The 16186-nt window shown below is 50.9% G+C and overlaps 1 protein-coding gene across 1 annotated transcript in view; it reads left to right on the top strand.

Annotated features, from left to right (window-relative positions):
- SLC23A3 (solute carrier family 23 member 3) overlaps window positions 1–14425 on the top strand; it is a 412559-nt gene extending 398134 nt beyond the window's left edge. Inside the window, exons 11-12 of the mRNA XM_086954432.1 lie at window positions 6383–6478; window positions 13803–14425. Of these exons, the coding sequence (XP_086810558.1) occupies window positions 6383–6478; window positions 13803–14134 (428 nt within the window). The 3' untranslated portion in view covers window positions 14135–14425. The remainder of the gene's footprint in view (window positions 1–6382; window positions 6479–13802) is intronic.
- The last annotated feature ends 1761 nt before the right edge of the window (window positions 14426–16186 follow it).

The raw sequence follows: 16186 nt of genomic DNA on the forward strand, positions 1-16186 counted from the left end.
AATGCCTCATCCATTGAATTCGAACCTGGCCAACAGGTATGGGTGATGTCCCCCACTGAGCCATGCGCCCTGCAAGACAAATGGACGGGGCCCTTCAAAGTAGTCGAGCGCAAGGGCCCTGCCACCTATCTCATCGACATGGAATCCTCCCGGAACCCTCTCCGGGTCCTCCACGCTAACAGACTAAAGCCCCACTTTGTGCGAACAGAGCTCAGCCTCCTGATGGCCACAGACAATGGGATTGAAGAAGACTCCGAGCCTCTCCCTGACCTCCTACGGACTCAGGAACAAGACGGCTCCGTGGATGGGGTCCGACTCTCGGAGGCCCTCACCAGAGAACAACGCCAGGAGTGTCAAGCCCTCCTATCACAGTTCGCCAGCCTGTTCTCCCTCACCCCCGGTGTCACTCCCTGGTGTGTGCACGATGTGGACACGGGGGACAGCCCCCCTATCCGCCACCGGGCCTACCGCGTGCCAGATCGGGTACGGGCCTGCATCCAGGAAGAGGTGGCCAAGATGCTCACACTCGGGGTCATCGAGCCCTCAGACAGTCCCTGGGCCAGCCCTGTAGTACTGGTCCCCAAAGCAGCTGCACCCGGCACCACACCGGAACTCCGGTTCTGCGTCGACTACCGGGGCTTGAATGCGGTCACCAGAACAGATGCGCACCCCATACCCCGGGCAGATGAACTAATCGACCGCATGGGAGCTGCCCGCTATCTCAGTATCTTCGATCTGACGGCGGGCTACTGGCAAATCGGCCTCACACCCCGGGCGCAGGAACGTTCGGCCTTTTCCACCCCCGATGGCCATTACCATTTCACCGTCATGCCCTTCGGCATGAAGAATGCCCCGGCAACATTCCAACGGCTCGTCAATCAGGTCCTGGCGGGGCTCGAAGGATTCAGCGCCGCCTACCTAGACGACATCGCTGTATACAGCCACCATTGGCCCGAGCACCTCCACCACCTCCGAGCAGTGCTGCAAGCCCTTCAACGAGCTGGCCTCACGATCAAGGCCAGCAAGTGTCAAATTGGGCAAGGGTCTGTAACCTACCTCGGGCACCAGGTGGGAAGCGGCCTGGTGGCCCCTCTGCAGCTAAAAATTGCCGCCATCCAGTCTTGGCAGCCCCCCATCACTCAGACCGAGGTACGAGCCTTCCTGGGCCTCACAGGATATTATCGAAGGTTCGTGAAGGACTACGGTACCATAGTAGGGCCCCTCACAGAACTCACGTCAAAGAACCAGTCCAAGAACGTCAACTGGACCCCAGAGTGCCAAGCTGCATTTGAACAACTAAAAGCCGCCATGTGTTCTGCCCCCGTGCTCCAGGCCCCCGACTACAGCCGGGAGTTCGTTGTCCAGACGGATGCCTCCGACCATGGCATTGGGGCAGTCCTGTCCCAGGTAAACACCGAAGGCCTTGATCAACCGGTGGCCTTTATCAGCCGGCGACTCCTACCACGGGAACAACGCTGGAGCACCATAGAGAGGGAGGCCTTCGCTGTGGTATGGGCCCTCAAGAAACTCCGGCCCTACCTTTTTGGCACCCACTTTCGGGTGCAGACTGACCACCGACCCCTGCAGTGGCTGATGCAGATGCGGGGGGAAAACCCGAAGTTACTACGCTGGTCCATCTCCCTGCAGGGTATGGACTTCACAGTTGAACACCGGCCTGGGCCAGATCACGCCAACGCGGATGGCCTGTCCCGCTTCTTCCGCCTCGACGAGGAGAGTCCCCAAGAGGATGGGTGACTCTCCCCGCCTTCAGCTGGGGGGGACGCATGTTGGACAGGCCCCATGAAGGGCCGCTCTCCCCCGGCCCAACCAGGCCCGAGTCCGGGCCCGCAAGTACCACACACCACCATTGCACGTCCTCTGTCCCCTCAGGGACCCCTGCCCTCGAGCATGTCAACCTCGTGGGTCCGATCCACTGCCGGCCCTCGCGCCCATCCTGGGGCGCCATCTTGAACACTCCACCACGAGGCCGCCTGGCCCCCGATCGACCCCAACCCTGGGCCTGGCCAGGCCTCAGACATCCCGGCACCACCATCCACCCAGGAGGTGAGCGGGCTACTTGGCAAGTCAATGGGAGAAAGAGGTGTCGATGGCTCTCCCCCGCCAAGTGCCGCTCGCCCTCCCGGTCCGTCTAACAGATGCCATGAAGTGTATGTGATCAGTGATGGGGCGGAGTGAGATGCAATGAAGTGTATGTGATCAGTGAAGGGGTGGAGTGAGATACCATGAAGTGTATGTGAACAGTGAAGGGGTGGAGTGAGATGCCATGAAGTGTATGTGATCAGAGGAGGGGTGGAGTAAGATGCCATTTAGTGTATGTGATCAGTGATGGGGTGGAGTGAGATGCAATAAAGTGTATGTGATCAGTGAAGGGGTGGAGTGAGATGCAATGAAGTGTATGTGATCAGTGAAGGGGCGGAGTGAGATGCCATGAAGTGTATGTGATCAGTGAAGGGGCGGAGTGAGATGCCATGAAGTGTATGTGATCAGTGAAGGGGTGGAGTGAGATGCAATGAAGTGTATGTGATCAGTGAAGGGGCGGAGTGAGATGCCATGAAGTGTATGTGATCAGGGGTCGAGCGAGATGCAATAAAGTGTATGTGATCAGTGAAGGGGCGGAGTGAGATGCTATGAAGTGTATGTGATCAGTGGATGGGTGGAGTGAGATGCAATGAAGTGTATGTGATCAGTGAAGGGGCGGAGTGAGATGCCACAAAGTGTATGTGATCAGTGAAGGGGCGGAGTGAGATGCCATGAAGTGTATGTGATCAGTGAAGGGGCGGAGTGAGATGCCATGAAGTGTATGTGATCAGTGGAGGGGCGGAGTGAGATGCCATGAAGTGTATGAGATCAGTGGAGGGGTGGAGTGAGATGCAATGAAGTGTATGTGATCAGTGAAGGGGCCGAGTGAGATGCCATGAAGTGTATGTGATCAGTGAAGGGGCGGAGTGAGATGCCATGAAGTGTATGTGATCAGTGACGGGGCGGAGTGAGATGCCATGAAGTGTATGTGATCAGTGAAGGGGCGGAGTGAGATGCCATGAAGTGTATGTGATCAGTGAAGGGGCCGAGTGAGATGCCATGAAGTGTATGTGATCAGTGAAGGAGCGGAGTGAGATGCCATGAAGTGTATGTGATCAGTGAAGGGGCCGAGTGAGATGCCATGAAGTGTATGTGATCAGTGAAGGGGCGGAGTGAGATGTCATGAAGTGTATGTGATCAGTGACGGGGGGGAGTGAGATGCCATGAAGTGTATGTGATCAGTGGAGGGGCGGAGTGAGATGCCATGAAGTGTATGTGATCAGGGGTGGAGTGAGATGCCATGAAGTGTATGTGATCAGTGAAGGGGCGGAGTGAGATGTAATGAAGTGTATGTGATCAGTGGAGGGGCGGAGTGAGATGCAATGAAGTGTATGTGATCAGTGATGGGGTGGAGTGAGATGCAATGAAGTGTACGTGATCAGTGAAGGGGTGGAGTGAGATGCAATGAAGTGTATGTGATCAGTGAAGGGGCGGATTGAGATGCTATGAAGTGTATGTGATCAGTGAAGGGGCGGAGTGAGATGCAATGAAGTGTATGTGATCAGTGAAGGGGCGGAGTGAGATGCTATGAAGTGTATGTGATCGGTGAAGGGGTGGAGTGAGATGCTATGAAGTGTATGTGATCAGTGAAGGGGCGGAGTGAGATGCAATGAAGTGTATGTGATCAGTGATGGGGCGGAGTGAGATGCCATGAAGTGTATGTGATCAGTGGAGGGGTGGAGTGAGATGCCATAAGGTGTATGTGATCAGTGAAGGGGCGGAGTAAGATGCCATGAAGTGTATGTGATCAGTGATGGGGTGGAGTGAGATGCCATGAAGTGTATGAGATCAGTGGAGGGGTGGAGCGAGATGCAATGAAGTGTATGTGATCAGTGATGGGGCGGAGTGAGATGCAATGAAGTGTATGTGATCAGTGAAGGGGCGGAGTGAGATGCCATGAAGTGTATGTGATCAGTGAAGGGGCGGAGTGAGATGCCATGAAGTGTATGTGATCAGTGAAGGGGTGGAGTAAGATGCCATGAAGTGTATGTGATCAGTGAAGGGGTGGAGTGAGATGCCATGAAGTGTATGTGATCAGTGAAGGGGCGGACTGAGATGCCACGAAGTGTATGTGATCAGTGGAGGGGTGGAGTAAGATGCCATTTAGTGTATGTGATCAGTGATGGGGTGGAGTGAGATGCAATGAAGTGTATGTGATCATTGATGGGGCGGAGTGAGATGCCATGAAGTGTATGTGATCAGTGGAGGGGCGGAGTGAGATGCAATGAAGTGTATGTGATCAGTGAAGGGGTGGAGTGAGATGCAATGAAGTGTATGTGATCAGTGAAGGGGCGGAGTGAGATGCCATGAAGTGTATGTGATCAGTGAAGGGGCGGAGTGAGATGCCATGAAGTGTATGTGATCAGTGAAGGGGTGGAGTGAGATGCAATGAAGTGTATGTGATCAGTGAAGGGGCGGAGTGAGATGCCATGAAGTGTATGTGATCAGGGGTCGAGCAAGATGCAATGAAGTGTATGTGATCAGTGAAGGGGTGGAGTGAGATGCCATGAAGTGTATGTGATCAGTGAAGGGGCGGAGTGAGATGCAATGAAGTGTATGTGATCAGTGAAGGGGCGGAGTGAGATGCTATGAAGAGTATGGGATCAGTGATGGGGCGGAGTGAGATGCCATGAAGTGTATGTGATCAGTGAAGGGGCAGAGTGAGATGCCATGAAGTGTATGGGATCAGTGATGGGGCAGAGTGAGATGCCATGAAGTGTATGGGATCAGTGGAGGGGTGGAGTGAGATGCAATGAAGTGTATGTGATCAGTAATGGGGTGGAGTGAGATGCTATGAAGTGTATGTGATCAGTGAAGGGGCGGAGTGAGATGCAATGAAGTGTATGTGATCAGTGATGGGGCGGAGTGAGATGCCATGAAGTGTATGTGATCAGTGGAGGGGTGGAGTGAGATGCCATAAGGTGTATGTGATCAGTGAAGGGGCGGAGTGAGATGCTATGAAGCGTATGAGATCGGTGATGGGGTGGAGTGAGATGCTATGAAGTGTATGTGATCAGTGAAGGGGCGGAGTGAGATGCCATGAAGTGTATGTGATCAGTGAAGGGGTGGAGTGAGATGCAATGAAGTGTATGTGATCAGTGAAGGGGTGGAGTGAGATACCATGAAGTGTATGTGATCAGTGAAGAGGCGGAGTGAGATGCTATGAAGTGTATGTGATCAGTGAAGGGGCGGAGTGAGATGCCATGAAGTGTATGTGATCAGTGAAGGGGCAGAGTGAGATGCCATGAAGTGTATGTGATCAGTGAAGGGGCGGAGTGAGATGCAATGAAGTGTATGTGATCAGTGAAGGGGCGGAGTGAGATGCTATGAAGTGTATGTGATCAGTGAAGGGGCGGAGTGAGATACAATGAAGTGTATGTGATCAGTGAAGGGGCGGAGTGAGATGCTATGAAGTGTATGTGATCGGTGATGGGGTGGAGTGAGATGCTATGAAGTTTATGTGATCAGTGAAGGGGCGGAGTGAGATGCAATGAAGTGTATGTGATCAGTGAAGGGGCGGAGTGAGATGCCATGAAGTGTATGTGATCAGTGAAGGGGCGGAGTGAGATGCCATGAAGTGTATGTGATCAGTGAAGGGGCGGAGTGAGATGCCATGAAGTGTATATGATCAGTGAAGGGGTGGAGTGAGATGCAATGAAGTGTATGTGATCAGTGAAGGGGCGGAGTGAGATGCTATGAAGTGTATGTGATCAGTGAAGGGGCGGAGTGAGATGCTATGAAGTGTATGTGATCAGTGAAGGGGTGGAGTGAGATGCCATGAAGTGTATGTGATCAGTGAAGGGGTGGAGTGAGATGCCATGAAGTGTATGTGATCAGTGAAGGGGTGGAGTGAGATGCCATGAAGTGTATGTGATCAGTGAAGGGGTGGAGTGAGATGCCATGAAGTGTATGTGATCAGTGAAGGGGTGGAGTGAGATGCCATGAAGTGTATGTGATCAGTGAAGGGGCGGAGTGAGATGCTATGAAGTGTATGTGATCAGTGAAGGGGCGGAGTGAGATGCTATGAAGTGTATGTGATCAGTGAAGGGGCGCAGTGAGATGCAATGAAGTGTGTGAGTCAGGTGATGAGAAATAAAAGAGCTACCACTAGAGCCTACGAGGCGTGTGCTGGGGCTGCAGTGGTGCTGCAATGGTGCTGTGCTGGTGCTGTAGGACTTTAGTTGTACTGTTGTGACCCCATCACCTTGGTTATGTTACTGTGCCTTCAATACTTGTGCACCTGCAACGACATCCGTTACTCATCCAATGTTCTTTCCTCTAGGCTCCGGCTCTCTGGATCTTCTCCTTCTGTCGCTGCTGATGTCTCCTGTACTCCTGGGCGCTGTGTTCTCTTTCTTCCTCGACAACACTGTCTCAGGTGAGCAGAAGCCTGCATGCATTGGCCCCTTTGAGCTCCCACAGGCCATCCCATGGGATCCAACCAGGAGCTGGTCTTCGAGCCGCCTCCATGCTGCAGTGGGATCCGAATCCAGACTGATGGTCAAGCAGGGGTGGTCAGCTTGTGATCCTTGAGTTGGACATGGACTGCTGTTTGAATGACCTGCCATTGAAGGCTGGATGAGTGCTGAGCCAGGAGTTGGAGAGGTCATCAGAGTCTAGAGTAGGGTTCTTCAGAAGTGGGAGAACCTGTCCTGGCTTCAGAGCTTCTAGAGGTCTTCAAGATGTCCAGTAGATGTAAGGGAACTTCCGCAGGGAGAGATTTCATGATGGTCATTGGCAATACATCCTATTTATAGGCAGTGGTTTGGATGGCATTGAGCATGCCATAATATGTTGGTGAGATTGGTGAGACACAGGGCTCTGAGCAGTGATCACCGTGAAATTGTATAAGAAGGGGTGGGACTAGGGGGAGAAGCAGGGTCGGTGCAGCCAATGTGCTGTGTGGGTGTAGGGGGAGAATCAGGCTTTGTGCAGCCAATGTGTTGTGTGTGTGTGGGGGGGGGAGAGAAGCAAGCTTTGTGCAGCCAATGTGTTGTGTGGGTGTAGGGGGAGAAGCAAGCTTTATGCTGCCAATGTGTTGTGTGTGTGAGTGTGTTGTGTGTGTGTGTAGGGGGAGAAGCAAGCTTTATGCTGCCAATGTGTTGTGTGTGTGAGTGTGTTGTGTGTGTGTGTAGGGGGAGAAGCAAGCTTTGTGCTGCCAATGTGTTGTGTGTGAGTGTGTGTGTGTGTAGGGGGAGAAGCAGGCTTTATTCAGCCAATGTGTTGTGTGTGTGTGTGTGTGTGTGTGTGTGCGTGTGTGTGTGTGTGTGTGTGTGTGTGTAGGGGGAGAAGCAAGCTTTGTGCTGCCAATGTGTCGTGTCTGTGAGTGTATTGTTTGTGTGTATGTGTGTGTGTGTAGGGGGGAGAAGCAAGCTTTGTGCTGCCAATGTGTTGTGTGTGTGTGTGTGTAGGGGGAGAACAAGCTTTGTGCTGCCAATGTGTTGTGTGTGAGTGTGTGTGCATGTGTGCAGGGGGAGAAACAGGCTTTATGCAGCCAATGTGTTGTGTGGGTGAGTGTGTGTGTGTAGGGGGAGAAGCAAGCTTTGTGCTGCCAATGTGTTGTATTTTGTGTGTGTGTAGGGGGAGAAGCAAGCTTTGTATGCCAATGTGTTGTGTGTGAGTGTGTGTGCGTGTTTGTAGGGGGAGAACCAGGCTTTATGCAGCCAATGTGCTGTGTGGGTGTTAGATATAGATAAATACACCAGAAGTAGCAAATTCAGATGTCCATAATGGTGGTCTCTGTTTTCATGATTGTCCTCATCTTACTCATTGTCCTCAATACTGGATAATAATACTGCAATGCTGTCGCACTCATTTCCTCAAACTAACCTTACACACTTGAGTCCCAAACATTCTGTGTGATACATGACAAACACAACATCAGTCAAGTCCTGCTTAACCCTTTCTTGCTTACTTTATGCACTACTATGGAATATCATACCTCACTTTCTCACTGACCTCATTCATCCTTATGGATCCTCCTTCATGCCTTATCACTGCCCATACACACTTCAGTGAAGTTCGCTCATCTCGTTTTCACTGGTCTCTTACACTTTTATGGAGCGGAGAGAGGGAGAGGATGTGGTGCAGTGGTCAGAACTGTGTTACGAGTCTCTGTGATTTGGGGCATTTCACCTACATTTCCAGGGCCCATGGACAACGCCTGGAAACCCTCATTGCTGATAAGCCGTGATATATAAATAAATTAACAAACAAACATGGACTCTCACTCATCCCTTATCACTGACCTCTTACACTTTTATGGAGTCTCACTCATCCCTCATCATTGGCCTCTTAAACTTTGAAGGAGTCTCACTCGTCTCTTATCACTGGCCTCTTACACTTGTATGGAGTTACACATTGATGGAGTCTCACTCATCCCTCATCACTGGCCTCTTAAACTTTGAAGGAGTCTCACTCGTCTCTTATCACTGGCCTCTTACACTTTGATGGAGTCTCACTCGTCTCTTATCACTGGCCTCTTACACTTGTATGGAGTTACACATTGATGGAGTCTCACTCATCCCTTATCACTGGCCTCTTACTCTGTGACTGAGTCTTACTAATATCTTATCACTGGCCTCTTACACTAGTATGGAGTCTCTCTAATATCTTATCACTGGCCTCTTACACTTTGATGGAGTCCCACTCATCCCTTATCACTGGCCTCCTACACTGATGGAGTCTCACTCAACTCTTATCACTGGCCCCTTAAACTTCGCTGGAGTCTCACTCATCCCTCATCAATTGCCCCTTACAATTTAAGGAGCTTCACTCATGTCCTATCACTAGCCTTTTACAATTTTATGGAGTCTCACTCATCTCCTTATCACTGGCCTCTTACACGTTTATGCAGTCTTACTCAACTCTTATCCATCAATCAGGGGTTTGTATAGTGCGCAACTCACCCATGAGGGATTCAAGGCGCTGGGGTGGGGGGTGGAGGGAAGTGGCTCGGGATCAGTCGAAGAGCCAGGTCTTGAGGTCCTTCCTGAACATGTGCAGGGCCAGGGAGCATCTTATGTTCACAAGGGAGCTTGTTCCAGGTCTTGGCCGCGATGTAGGAGAAAGCTCTTACGCCAGTTTTGTTTCTGCGGATGCGTGGGAACTCAGCCAGGGCGAGGTCTGCGGAGGGGAGGTTCCTCTTGGATACGCGGAAGGATACTCTCTTGTTGAGTTATTTGGGTCCAATGTTGTTGAGGGATTAGTAGGCGTTGGTGAGGAGTTTGAAGGTGACCCTCTTCTCAACGGGGAGCTAGTGGAGAACTTGTAAGTGTTGGGTCATGTGCTTGTGATGCGCAGTCCCAAGGATGAGTCTGGCTGCAGCGTTCTGGATGGTTTGGAGTTTGAGTAGAAGAGTTCTGTTGATTCCGACGTAGAGGGCGTTCAGTCTGCTGGTTATGAATGCGTGGGTGACGGTCCTTCTGCAGTCGGGGGGGGGGTCCCTTTAAAGGTCTTACGGAGGATGCGAAGGCAGTTGAAACTAGTAAAAGCAACGACGTTGATCTGGCAGCTCATGGAGAGGGAGGAGTCCAAGACGATGCCAAGGTTACGAGCCAGGGTGGGTGAATTCCCGAGGGCGGAGGGTCACCAGTTGTTGTCCCAGGCAGAGGTACAGGGTCCGAAGATGAGGAGCTCGGTCTTCTCTGAGTTGAGCTTCAAGCAGCTGTCTTGCACCCAGACGGCCAAGTTTGCCATTCCTTTCAGGGAGCAGTCTGGTGTCTTTGGGATTCTTCATGAGTGGGTGTTGTTGGCGTAGGATACAATGCTAAGCCCATATTGTCTGACGATGGTGGCTAGAGGGGGCCATGTCGAAGTTGAAGAGCGTGGGTCTGAGTGAAGACCCCTGGGGCACTCCGCAGTTGATTTCCGTGGGTTCGGAAAGGAAGGGAGGGAGTCAAATTCTCTGGGTTATGCCGGATAGGAAGGATCAGCTCCTTGTATCCCTGCGTCGTGAAGTCTGGCTGCGTGCGTGCAATGTGAGATGGTGTCGAAGGCAGCAGAGAGGTTTAGAAGGATGCGGGCTGCTGTGTGTCCCTGGTCTGGAAGCATTCGGATGTCGTCAGTTGCGGCGAGGAGGGCGGACTCAGTGCTGTGGTTGCTGCAGAATCCAGACTTGGAAGCGTTGAGGATGGAGTTATCTTCGATGAAGGCGGTCAGCTGGGCGTTCACGAGTCTCTCAGGGACTTTGGCCGTGAAGGGGACGAGAGAGATGGGCCAGTAGTTTTTCAGGTCCGTTGGGTCGGCCGTGTGTTTCTTGAGGGGGGGGGGGTTTACCTTCGCCCGTTTCCAGTTGTCTGGGCAGATGCCGGATCTGCGGGAGGTGTTGATCATCCGTCCTAGTAATGTAATGTAATGTAATGTAAGATCCATTTGTAGAGCGCAATTACCACTCCAGGGAGCATCTTGGCGCTTGAGACCGAAACCAGATTGGAAAAGGCCGGCTTACTGAAAAAGTGTCGGGGAGACCTGCACATTTTATACTAAGGCTTTACCAGCGATGTCGGTGAGGGAAAACACCCAGGTCTTCAGGGTCTTCCTAAAGTGAGTTTCTGTCAGGATTTGCCGGAGCTGCAGCGGTAGCTTGTTCCATGCCCTGGAGCCAAAGATACGAGAGATTTCCCACCTTTGGTGGCGAGCCTGAAATTAGGGAGCACTGAAAGATTTTGATTGGAAGATCTAAGGCTCCGTGACGGCAGGTAGCGTCTAAACCGGCTTGGCAAATACTTAGGCCCTTGTGAGTGGAAGGCCCTAAACGTGATGACCAGGATTTTAAATAGGACACGCTTATGTATGGGCAACCAATGAAGGGCGTTCAGTGCGGCTGAAGCAAATGACCTCCTGGGCCAGCCAAGGACCAGGCGAGCGGTTGCATGCTGGACCATCTGCAGCCTGTGGAGCATGGACTTGTTGGCTCCTGCATACAGGCTATTGCAGTAGTCCAGTCTAGATGTAATAAGTGCAACCGCTACTGTTTTCCTTGCTGCCAGTGGGAGGAGGTCAAAAAATGTCCTAAGGCTTCTGATGATGTGGAAGCAAGTGCCCGCCACAGTTACTGCCTATTGCTTGAATGACAACGCATCGTCAAACTTGATGCCCAAATTACGTTCAGATGGTATTTGGGGGGGCTTCAGCGTCTTCGGGCCACCACTGTTTGGGGGAAAACAAATTTTGCTGGCCGAACGGCAAGATTTCGGTTTTCCCCGAATTACATTTGAGATGGTTGCACCTCATCCACTCAAAAGTCGCAGTAAGGCAATTTTTAAGATTTTCTTCAGCTCCGGGCAGCTCTCTGTCTAATACCAGGAGCTGTGTGTCATCAGCGTATGAGATCGTACTGATCTGATAGGAGACGATGAGTTCAATCAGGGGTGCCATATATAGATTGTAAAGTATAGGGCTCAGACTAGAGCCCTGAGGCACCCCTGTACTGATGACTTTTTCTTCGGAACAGAAATCTCCCAATACAGTGACTTGTCGCCTGTGGCTAAGGAAGTTTTTGAGCCATGTCAGCACCACTCCCCCAATCCCTGATGACACAAGACGGTCAATCAGGATGGTGTGCGAGATCGTATCGAAGGCCGCCGACAAGTCAAGTAAAATCAAGACGGCCTTCTTCCCTTGATCCATAGCGCTACGTAAAGTCTCTACTGTAAACAGGAGGGCAGATTCTGTTGAATGTTTAGCCCTAAAACCTGACTGGTTGGTGTGAAGGATGTTGTTCTCTTCAAAAAAATGTGTGAGTTGTTTATTAACACAGGTTTCAGTCAGTTTAAATAACAATGGAAGCAGCGAGATGGGGCGCAGATTAGAAAGGGTTGTCGTATCATGAGTTTGGGTGCGATGACAGCGGCAGCCCTGTGGAAGACGTGAGGTGGGCAGGGGTCCGTTGGGACCCCTGAGTGAGTTTTCTTCATGGCGCGTCAGCGGTGGTGGGTAGGGGGGTAGTGTCTGGTGCTGGTTCCCTGAAGTTGTTGGAGAGGGCTTTAATCTTCAGATGGAAGTAGGAGCTAAGCTTGTTGCAGAGTTCCTGGGAGGGTGTGACGTCCGTGGCTTTGCCGGTGGGTTTTGTGAATTGCTGTATGACGTTGAACAGCTCCTTGACGTTGGTCGCGTTGGTCTGGACTTTGTCTCTTATGAAGGTCCGTTTGGTGTCTCATCCCCTTATGACTGGACTCTTACACTATTACACAGTCTCACTCATCCTCTCATCACTGGCCTCTTACACTATCATGGAGTCTCATTCATTCCTTACTACGGACCTCATACAGTGCACTGATGTCCCGCTCATGCCCTTATGACTGGACTCTTACACTATTACAGAGTCTCACTCATCCCCTTATGACTGGACTCTTACACTATTATTGAGGCTCAATCATCACCTTGTTACTGGCCTACCACTCTTCGGTGTTTTCGGGCTCATCCCTTTATGGATGGCTTCTAACACTTCAGTGAGGTATCAATCGCCCCTTGTCACTAGCCTCGTGCGCTGTTATACAGTCGCACTCATCTCCTTGTTACTGGCATAGTACACTTCAGTGAGGTCTCACTCACCCCTTGTTACTGGCCTCATGCACTGTTATGGAGTCTCACTCATCTCCCTGTTACTGGCAAGGTACATTTCAGGGGGGTTTCCCTCCCCCTATCACGAGCCTCACACACCCCTACACAGGCTCATTGCTTCCCTGGCTGTGATCTCTGGCCATATCATATACATTCCAGCACATATTGAGGTATAACTGTCCTCCTACAACCAGTGAGGTACGAGTTTAGCAAATGTCATTTCACTTTTTTCCAAATCTTCATTGCATTTGCATCAAGGCTTGGGTATTTGGAGTCACAGAAGGTACTTTCTTTGGGCCAGATTCACAGAACTAACGTAAGACAAAATCCTAAACTTACTACCATTTAGGTATTCACAGAAAGAACTTACTCATTTCAGTATTCACAGAAGTTAGGACTCCTAACTTTAGGACTCCTAAATGCCTTCTGTGAATACTGAAAGTCTTAAAGATAGGATTTTTCTCAGTTTAGGAGTCCTAAAGTTAGGACTCCTAACTTTAGAACTTCTAAACTGAGAAAAATCATGACTTTAAGACTTTCGGTATTCACAGAAGGCATTTAGGAGTCCTAAAGTTAGGACTCCTAACTTTAGAACTTCTAAACTGAGAAAAATCATGACTTTAAGACTTTCGGTATTCACAGAAGGCATTTAGGAGTCCTAAAGTTAGGAGTCCTAACTTTACTACTCCTAAACCGAGAAAAATCGCACCTTTAAGACTTTCGGTATTCACAGAAGGCATTTAGGAGTCCTAAACTTAGGAGTCCTAACTTCTGTGAATACTGAAATGAGTAAGTGCTTTCTGTGATACCAAAATGGTAGTAAGTTTAGGATTTTGTGTTAAGTTAGTTCTGTGAATCGGGCCCTTTGTGCTTTAGAAGACACAAAGTTGTGATGCAGAAATTCACACCATACACAAAAAAATTAAATTAAACAAGTTTAAGAAACCCTGTTATTCTTTGTGTGTTCAATCTTTTCATATACAAACAGTATTACTATTTTTAAATGTGATGATGTTAAATCTGCAGGAAGATGAAGGACGTGAAACTCTTGACAGAGCATTCAATGTCCCCCATTGGTATTCGAGAGTCTCTTCTCTCACTCACTCCTCGCTCAGCATTTCTCATGTTTGCATTTTCAGGCACTCTGGAGGAGCGGGGGTTGCTGCCTGAACTGTCGCTTTGGACGCCAGACTCCGACAGCGACTCTATCCAGGCCCGTAAGAGGGAAACCCTGCGCGTGTACGGCCTCTCACGCACCCTCAGGAGGTGGCTCTGCCTTTCCCGCCTAAATGCTACCTTCCCGTGTAGAACTTTCTGCCTTCCGGACTTGGAGGTGGACCCCGGGGAGGAGGAGAAGGTGGCCTCCTCGGAAGGTGCCATTCTCTTAGAAAAACCACCCAGTGTGGGGATCGAGGCAGTCGTAGGACTATACCCAAGTGATGCCAAAGAAGACCTCCAATCCGAGTGCTAACGGCCCCCGGCTCCAGCGCAGAGGGGCTCCGCCCTCCGTGGGGTCTCTCCAGTGGCAGCTGGAGGCACGGGGGCTGTGGAGGCCTGATGTCAAGGTTGGGGTTTCATTTTTCACAGACACTGTACAGTTCTACGTAGAAACTCTGGACTCCTTCAGCATATGTGTCATTTTGTTTCAAGGATCTTGGCAGCTAGGCTGGCACCAACGGACAGCCATCACTGACCTGACCGGCGTGTAGCCTGTGTACTGAATAAATAGCCCAATGGGTGTGGACTGAACATCTTGTTGACTAAAAGTGGAGTCAGTGTCTGTCTGTTTGTTTGTACACCACCCATGTGCCCAGTATAGGCAAGGGGACATACAGAGAGCTCTTGTGAAGGAACCTGTCCAGGTCTAGAGGCCTCATCTTGAATCTGGTTTTGGCTTTAGAAGCGTAATGTAGAGTGCTGAAGCTGGTGCTGAAGGTCTCGTCAAGAGTACTGTGTACAGTACCTGAGCCCAGATCTGCATGTGTCCAACTCTAGATCTCATGCCCGGAGACCTGCATGAAGCGCTGGTGGCCAAATCTGACAACTAGAGACCGCGATAGGAGATCAGTGGGGGAGGAGTAGGATTTTGTGCACCGAGAAATCAGGCGTGGATCCAGAGATCCTGTGATGTGACGTCCATGTTCAAGATTAGGCAGGATTGTTGCCGGAGCAGGTTGGTCAACGTGGCTCTTATTCACCATTAGTTTCTTCGGATCTGATTTACAAAGGGCTTCCATACTTGTGGCGGGGGCTCCGCAGTCGTGGTGAAGGGTCCGTCGTCATGGCGGTGTGCCACACTCATGGCGGGACCTTTGCATTGTAGTTTCTGATTGTTGAGGTCCCGCCATGAGTGTGTGCCCCTCACCACGAGTGCGGACGCTCTTTGTGAGGCGGGCCCCATTAGTGTAAGAATGGTAATCCGCATTACAGAGTAGATATTTCCAAGGTGACTTCGTTTTGCTTGATTCAGAAAGCTCTACACATCACTAGATGTAGAATATGGCAGATGAGGGACAGCTGCCACCAAGCAGTAGATGTCCCGTCTGCCCTATTTAGACTCTCTCAATAGGGCACACAAGACATCCACTTGTTTTTTGTCCCGCTTGTACCGATTCTGCCAAAACTCTAAATCCACGCCTAGGTCTATTCCTCTTCTTCTCTCGGTCTGTTCCTAACTTTGCCTCTCTCTTTCTCATTCCCTCCCTCAACCCCTCTTCCATTCTCTCTCAGTAAATCTCAGTAGCTTTACCTACTCATGGGACATAAAGTGCATCTCAGGAGCCATAGGATCCTATGTCGCTAGTGATCTCGGAGTGACTGACCCATGGGTTCCAATATGTGTCCCACTCATCCTTCAGCATGCCCTCTTCTATTCTATTCTATTCTGGATTTGGTAAAGCGCAACAGCTACCCCGGCAAAGGGGTGTCCCGGCGCTAAGAACAGACAAACTAATCTGAGGTGGGGGGGGGGGGGGGGGAAACTAGGCGGCGGGGAAGAGGTGAGTCTTGATTGCTTTACGGAAAGCAGGGAGGGAGTCGATAGTGCGAATGCTAAGGGGGAGATCGTTCCACAGTTTGGGGCCAAGGACCCCAAAGGAGCGGCCTCCAGTTCGGCAGAGTCGAAATCTAGGGATTGACAGGAGGAGTTGGTTGGCAGAGCGAAGAGCACGACCAGGAACGTAAGGTTGGACAAGGCTTCGAAGCAGAGGGGGGCTTCCCAGTTTCACGATCTTAAAGATCATGACTAAGGCCTTGAATTGGATTCTGTGGTCCACGGGTAGCCAGTGGAGCTTGCGGATGGTGGATCTGGCTGAGCACCTCCGTGGGAGGCCAACCAGCGTTCTGGCTGCCGCATTTTGAATGCGTTGGAATCTGGCTGTTTCCGCTTTATTAGCTCCCAACAGGAGAACATTAGCGTAGTCCAGGCGTGATAGAATGGTGGCCTGGATAATGAGCTGGCGAGCCTTGGCATCGAAGAGCCCAAGTATGGGCCTGAGGTTCCTTAAAAGGCCTATGCAGGTGG

This window comes from Lissotriton vulgaris, chromosome 2_1 (assembly GCF_964263255.1).
Source record: "Lissotriton vulgaris chromosome 2_1, aLisVul1.2, whole genome shotgun sequence".
Lineage (NCBI taxonomy): Eukaryota > Metazoa > Chordata > Amphibia > Caudata > Salamandridae > Lissotriton > Lissotriton vulgaris.